The sequence below is a fragment of the Salmo salar genome, chromosome 07 (genome assembly GCF_965601325.2).
Source record: "Salmo salar chromosome 07, fSalSal1, whole genome shotgun sequence".
Taxonomy (NCBI): domain Eukaryota; kingdom Metazoa; phylum Chordata; class Actinopteri; order Salmoniformes; family Salmonidae; genus Salmo; species Salmo salar.
This window is the reverse complement of record NC_138297.1, coordinates 77024339-77032500: the sequence shown is the minus strand read 5'-3', so window position 1 is coordinate 77032500 and position 8162 is coordinate 77024339. Positions and strand designations below refer to the sequence as shown.

Below are 8162 nucleotides of genomic sequence, written 5' to 3'. Positions count from 1 at the left end.
CACTAAAATCAGATTCCACCCAGATCAGATTCCAACACAGATCAGATTCCCACACAGATCAGATTCCCACACAGATCAGATTCCCACACAGATCAGACTCCCACACAGATCAGACTCACTAAAATCAGATTCCACCCAGATCAGACTCCCACACAGATCAGACTCCAACACAGATCAGATTCCAACACAGATCAGACTCACTAAAATCAGATTCCCACACAGATCAGATTCCCACACAGATCAGATTCCAACACAGATCAGACTCCCACACAGATCAGACTCCCACACAGATCAGACTCCCACACAGATCAGACTCCCACACAGATCAGACATGACATAAATATGATATACACACAGTCACCTGAAACTGGGTTAAAGATGTGACGGGACCATACTGACCTGTTGGAAGCCGTTCTTGCCCAGAGAAGGTTCGATGGTGAACTTTAACCTGGTGTCCACTCCTACAGAGAAGATGTACAGACTGAAAAACTCCACTGTAGCAGAACTGTCAGTCACCACTCAACACACACACACACACACACTACATAGAAAGCTCTCTATAACAAGGCTTAGTGACTAATCAGGTACGTAATATCATCAGTCTAAGTTTAAGTACAGTGACGTGCAGGGAGGGAAATAAGCCTATCCATAACTAATGACGTCGCTGCTCTCCGTGTGCACCTGGGATAAACAAAATCACATTTATCATAGTACTGAAACATGGCGATATGGAAATATATTAGTGACAATGACTTTTCGTTCTTCCAATGATTTAGTCTCAATCTATTTTTCACCTCCACCGAACAGCTGTGAGGGGCTAGGCTCTCTGGGGCTAATCATTACGCAAATACTGTGGCAAAACGTTTCTTAAAACGGGAGCAAACGGTACTAAACAGGGTGGCATCTACCCAAATTTGTCCAATAAAAAAAAACTATTGTTTTTCTCTGTTTGCTTCCTAAACGGTAAACGTTTCCATAACGAATACGCCCCAGGTTGTGTTTTATTAGGATGTTGCTGTCCGTTACGGTGGTGAAATGAAACAAACGGGAAAGAGAAGGATTCAGACTGAACCCGTTCCTCCAGCCTTAACCTGTCCGGCGGCCAGCCAACGACCACAGAGCCGCCATTTACCCCGCTCTGCACGGCTTCATGTTACAGCTCACACCGGTCTCTCTAACTCTCCCCCACCTACACTAACCTTCTATACCGGTCTGAGCGCTGTCTGTCTCCGCCATGTTGACATCTGGTCAGGTCTTCTATAGCTGGCTAGCTGCTGACCTGGGTCTCTCCGAGCACTGTCTGGGCTAGGCTACATGTAGCTAGGCTACATCAGCAGACGGGCTAGCTACAGATAGATATGACTAGACCTATGGGCTAGGCTACATGTAGCTAGGCTACATCACCAGACGGGCTAGCTACAGATAGATATGACTAGACCTATGGGCTAGGCTACATGTAGCTAGGCTACATCAGCAGACGGGCTAGCTACAGATAGATATGACTAGACCTATGGGCTAGGCTACATGTAGCTAGGCTACATCAGCAGACGGGCTAGCTACAGATAGATATGACTAGACCTATGGGCTAGGCTACATGTAGCTAGGCTACATCAGCAGACGGGCTAGCTACAGATAGATATGACTAGACCTATGGGCTAGGCTACATGTAGCTAGGCTACATCACCAGACAGGCTAGCTAGAGATGGATATGACTAGACCTATGGGCTAGGCTACATCACCAGACGGGCTAGCTACAGATATATATGACTAGACCTATGGGCTAGGCTACATGTAGCTAGGCTACATCACCAGAAAGGGCTAGCTAGAGATGGATATGACTAGACCTATGGGCTAGGCTACATGTAGCTAGGCTACATCACCAGACGGGCTAGCTACAGATGGATATGACTAGACCTATGGGCTAGGCTACATGTAGCTAGGCTACATCACCAGACGGGCTAGCTACAGATGGATATGACTAGACCTATGGCCTAGGCTACATGTAGCTAGGCTACATCACCAGACGGGCTAGCTACAGATGGATATGACTAGACCTATGGGCTAGGCTACATGTAGCTAGGCTACATCACCAGACGGGCTAGCTACAGATGGATATGACTAGACCTATGGGCTAGGCTACATGTAGCTAGGCTACATCACCAGACGGGCTAGCTACAGATGGATATGACTAGACATATGGGCTAGGCTACATGTAGCTAGGCTACATCTGACAGCAACATCCAATAGAAGACGACATGAAATGAAGGAATTCAACTAGTGGGCTTTAGTTCTATCATCCTATCAGCCCTAAAACCGAGTTAACGGGGAAATCACATGAATGAAACGCCTTGTAAAATATCACCATGATTTCAGAACCACAATGAATGAATGAACAGCCCCCCCATCACAACGAGCAGTGACATGTTATTCTGTACAGACAGACCACAGAGCACAGAGAGTATCAATCAGGCCGGAGCTGAACGGGCTCCGGGAGGTGAACGGGATCCGGTCGGTCACCTGGCTCTAACGTGCAGAGCAGACGGGGTGCTCTACGGGAGATGCCGTTCCTTTTCTTCAGCACGTTACTGATGATGTTACCGACACCGCTCGAACCCTGCCGCGACACACACGGTCCAGACCGAGCCCTCCGACCCGCGTTAAACCGGGCCTGCTTCATTTCCCCAATCAAACCCGACACACGCACCGTGTAGACTACAAGTTATTATCCGTAGACTACATTCATGTTTTTTTATTTTTCCCTTTTGTGCTGCTGCTTCAATATATAAAAAAATAAATAAAAATGTCCGTTATTCCCTCCGTCCCACGCGAATCCCGTCGTCTAGCTGCTCCACAACAGCCCGGTGTCTTCCAGGGAGGGAGATTGATCTTTCCGTCTCCGGTCCAACACAACAACTGTCAACAGTCTCCAGCCTACAGGAACATGGCCTTGATGTTTGTTCCATCCAGGAGGAATTCGCACGCAATTATGCCTTTAAAATAAAAGAGTTGCTAGAATATATATAGATCTGTCTTAAATCGATAATCAGATATCAGTTCTCCCTCTAACCGAGGAGATGCGGCTCTGCAGCGGTCTCAGGAGCAGCTGCCCCGGTATACACCCTTACCCAGCGCCGCAGGGAGGGGAGGGGAGGGAGGGATGCGGTATGATGGAGGGAGGAGAGGAAAGCCGTGATGAAGTAAATGTAAAAGGGAGGGGTGGAGAGGGGAAGATCGGTAGGGCAACAACCCCCAAAAAGAGAGCCGTAGTGAATGGAAATACAGCCATCTCTGCTACATCACTAGCTAACAAGGAATGTATGAGTCTCAGCCAATAGGGTGGGAGCACGACACTACACGGGGAATAGGGTGGGAGCGCGACACGACACGGGGAATAGGGTGGGAGCGCGACACGACACGGGGAATAGGGTGGGAGCGCGACACGACACGGGGAATAGGGTGGGAGCACGACACTACACGGGGAATAGGGTGGGAGCACGACACTACACGGGGAATAGGGAGCTCGACACGGGGAATAGGGAGGGAGCGCGACACGACACGGGGAATAGGGTGGGAGCGCGACACTACACGGGGAATAGGGTGGGAGCACGACACTACACGGGGAATAGGGTGGGAGCGCGACACGACACGGGGAATAGGGAGGGAGCGCGACACGACACGGGGAATAGGGTGGGAGCGCGACACTACACGGGGAATAGGGTGGGAGCGCGACACGGGGAATAGGGTGGGAGCGCGACACGGGGAATAGGGTGGGAGCGCGACACGGGGAATAGGGTGGGAGCGCGACACGGGGAATAGGGAGGGAGCGCGACACGACACGGGGAATAGGGTGGGAGCGCGACACTACACGGGGAATAGGGTGGGAGCGCGACACTACACGGGGAATAGGGTGGGAGCACGACACTACACGGGGAATAGGGAGGGAGCACGACACGGGGAATAGGGAGGGAGCACGACACGGGGAATAGGGTGGGAGCACGACACTACACGGGGAATAGGGAGCGCGACACGGGGAATAGGGAGCGCGACACGGGGAATAGGGAGGGAGCGCGACACGGGGAATAGGGTGGGAGCGCGACACGGGGAATAGGGTGGGAGCGCGACACGGGGAATAGGGTGGGAGCGCGACACTACACGGGGAATAGGGTGGGAGCGCGACACTACACGGGGAATAGGGTGGGAGCGCGACACTACACGGGGAATAGGGAGCGCGACACTACACGGGGAATAGGGAGCGCGACACTACACGGGGAATAGGGAGCGCGACACTACACGGGGAATAGGGAGCGCGACACTACACGGGGAATAGGGAGCGCGACTACACGGGGAATAGGGAACGCGACTACATAGGGAGCGCGACTACATAGGGAATAGGGAGCGCGACTACATAGGGAATAGGGAGCGCGACTACATAGGGAATAGGGAGCACTACATAGGGAATAGGGAGCACTACATAGGGAATAGGGAGCACTACATAGGGAGCACTACATAGGGAGCACTACATAGGGAGCACTACATAGGGAGCACTACATAGGGAGCACTACATAGGGAGCACTACATAGGGAATAGGGAGCACTACATAGGGAATAGGGAGCACTACATAGGGAATAGGGAGCACTACATAGGGAATAGGGAGCACTACATAGGGAATAGGGAGCACTACATAGGGAGCACTACATAGGGAGCACTACATAGGGAGCACTACATAGGGAGCACTACATAGGGAGCACTACATAGGGAGCACTACATAGGGAATAGGGAGCACTACATAGGGAATAGGGAGCACTACATAGGGAATAGGGAGCACTACATAGGGAATAGGGAGCACTACATAGGGAATAGGGAGCACTACATAGGGAATACTTACTTCTCTTCTGGGACACGGCCTGAAGACAGGCGGTGATGATGTCATAGTTCTTCTGGAGCTTGTGAGCGAGGCGATCTCTCCGCTTCAGCTGGCGTAGCAGCTTGGCTGACTGGAGACCCGTCCTGTAGAGAACCTCCTCTACGATACAGCTCAACTCTCCTGGTGCTGGGAACACAATATAGATATATAGATATATAGAGCAGCTTGGCTGACTGGAGACCCGTCCTGTAGAGAACCTCCTCTACGATACAGCTCAACTCTCCTGGTGCTGGGAACACAATATAGATATATAGATATATAGAGCAGCTTGGCTGACTGGAGACCCGTCCTGTAGAGAACCTCCTCTACGATACAGCTCAACTCTCCTGGTGCTGGGAACACAATATAGATATATAGATATATAGAGCAGCTTGGCTGACTGGAGACCCGTCCTGTAGAGAACCTCCTCTACGATACAGCTCAACTCTCCTGGTGCTGGGAACACAATATAGATATATAGATATATATAGAGCAGCTTGGCTGACTGGAGACCCGTCCTGTAGAGAACCTCCTCTACGATACAGCTCAACTCTCCTGGTGCTGGGAACACAATATAGATATATAGATATATAGAGCAGCTTGGCTGACTGGAGACCCGTCCTGTAGAGAACCTCCTCTACGATACAGCTCAACTCTCCTGGTGCTGGGAACACAATATAGATATATAGATATATAGAGCAGCTTGGCTGACTGGAGACCCGTCCTGTAGAGAACCTCCTCTACGATACAGCTCAACTCTCCTGGTGCTGGGAACACAATATAGATATATAGATATATAGAGCAGCTTGGCTGACTGGAGACCCGTCCTGTAGAGAACCTCCTCTACGATACAGCTCAACTCTCCTGGTGCTGGGAACACAATATAGATATATAGATATATAGAGCAGCTTGGCTGACTGGAGACCCGTCCTGTAGAGAACCTCCTCTACGATACAGCTCAACTCTCCTGGTGCTGGGAACACAATATAGATATATAGATATATAGAGCAGCTTGGCTGACTGGAGACCCGTCCTGTAGAGAACCTCCTCTACGATACAGCTCAACTCTCCTGGTGCTGGGAACACAATATAGATATATAGATATATAGAGCAGCTTGGCTGACTGGAGACCCGTCCTGTAGAGAACCTCCTCTACGATACAGCTCAACTCTCCTGGTGCTGGGAACACAATATAGATATATAGATATATAGAGCAGCTTGGCTGACTGGAGACCCGTCCTGTAGAGAACCTCCTCTACGATACAGCTCAACTCTCCTGGTGCTGGGAACACAATATAGATATATAGATATATAGAGCAGCTTGGCTGACTGGAGACCCGTCCTGTAGAGAACCTCCTCTACGATACAGCTCAACTCTCCTGGTGCTGGGAACACAATATAGATATATAGAGCAGCTTGGCAGCAGCTACTCTTCCTGGGGTTTATTATGGATCCCCATTAGTTCCTGCCAAGGCAGCAGCTACTCTTCCTGGGGTTTATTATGGATCCCCATTAGTTCCTGCCAAGGCAGCAGCTACTCTTCCTGGGGTTTATTATGGATCCCCATTAGTTCCTGTCAAGGCAGCAGCTACTCTTCCTGGGGTTTATTATGGATCCCCATTAGTTCCTGCCAAGGCAGCAGCTACTCTTCCTGGGGTTTATTATGGATCCCCATTAGTTCCTGCCAAGGCAGCAGCTACTCTTCCTGGGGTTTATTATGGATCCCCATTAGTTCCTGCCAAGGCAGCAGCTACTCTTCCTGGGGCCAGCAAAAATAAGGCAGTAATATACACATTATAATACAATTTTTAAACATTAAAAATGCATTTTATAAACAGACTTCACAATACATGAAGTGTGAGGGAGTGAGTGACAGACAGTAGTAGATTTAATGTGATCTGATGATTTCAGAGTAATATTGGCCTGTAGTAGATTCAATGTGATCTGATGATTTCAGAGTAATATTGGCCTGTATCCACGTTTCCATCCACAGTTCCTATGCCAGTAAAGTAATACCATATAAAAAAAAAAAAATTAACATTTTTTTCAGTACAATTTTATAATAATGGTTACAGATCATTTGTTCATTTTACATGGGATCTTTTGTGTCCGTAAAATGAATTATGTGAGAAATGGCCGAGGAAACGCCTATATACACAAATACTAAATATATTTATACACAAATGTTTATTTTGTATTTTTATTTCACCTTTATTTAACCAGGTTAGGCTAGTAGAGAACAAGTCCTTTATTTAACCAGGTAGGCCAGTTGAGAACAAGTCCTTTATTTAACCAGGTAGGCTAGTTGAGAACAAGTCCTTTATTTAACCAGGTTAGGCTAGTAGAGAACAAGTCCTTTATTTAACCAGGTAGGCTAGTTGAGAACAAGTTCTCATTTACAACTGCGACCTGGCCAAGATAAAACTCAGAAAACATTTGAGAGTCAAACCATGATGAGGTGTGCAGTCCTCCCACTACGACGTGATGATCAACTGCTCAGGGTGGTGAAAGAGCTGTGAGTTCAATGCTGCTTTTCAATAGAGAGTCTAGTGACATGATGATCAACTGCCGTCTGACAAATACAATATTATCGCTGTTATCCAAAATAATCCCATCATGTAGGCTGAACCCCCCCCACTGTATCCTAGAGCTGGACTCCCCCCCCCACTGTATCCTAGAGCTGGACCCCCCCCACTGTATCCTAGAGCTGGACCCCCCCCCCCACTGTATCCTAGAGCTGGACTCCCCCCCACTGTATCCTAGAGCTGGACCCCCCCCCCACTGTATCCTAGAGCTGGACCCCCCCCACTGTATCCTAGAGCTGGACCCCCCCCACTGTATCCTAGAGCTGGACCCCCCCCCACTGTATCCTAGAGCTGGACTCCCCCTCACTGTATCCTAGAGCTGGACCCCCCCCCACTGTATCCTAGAGCTGGACTCCCCCCCCCCCACTGTATCCTAGAGCTGGACTCCCCCCACTGTATCCTAGAGCTGGACCCCCCCCCACTGTATCCTAGAGCTGGACTCCCCCCCACTGTATCCTAGAGCTGGACTCCCCCCCCCCCCCCCCCACTGCATCCTAGAGCTGGACTCCCCCCCCCACTGTATCCTAGAGCTGGACTCCCCCCCCCCCCACTGTATCCTAGAGCTGGACAACCCCCCCCCCCCACTGTATCCTAGAGCTGGACTACCCCCCTGTATCCTAGAGCTGGACTACCCCCCCCACTGTATCCTAGAGCTGGACTCACCCCCCCACTGT

General features: G+C 49.9%; 1 protein-coding gene across 1 annotated transcript in view; it reads right to left on the bottom strand.

The window, feature by feature from the left end:
• The window catches only part of tbc1d30 (TBC1 domain family, member 30), a 29750-nt gene that overhangs the window by 18112 nt on the left and 3476 nt on the right, over positions 1-8162 (bottom strand). Inside the window, exons 2-3 of the mRNA XM_082977245.1 lie at positions 4886-5050; positions 400-461 (exon numbers count right to left, since the gene is read on the bottom strand). Coding sequence (XP_082833371.1) covers positions 400-461; positions 4886-5050 — 227 coding nt within the window. The remainder of the gene's footprint in view (positions 1-399; positions 462-4885; positions 5051-8162) is intronic.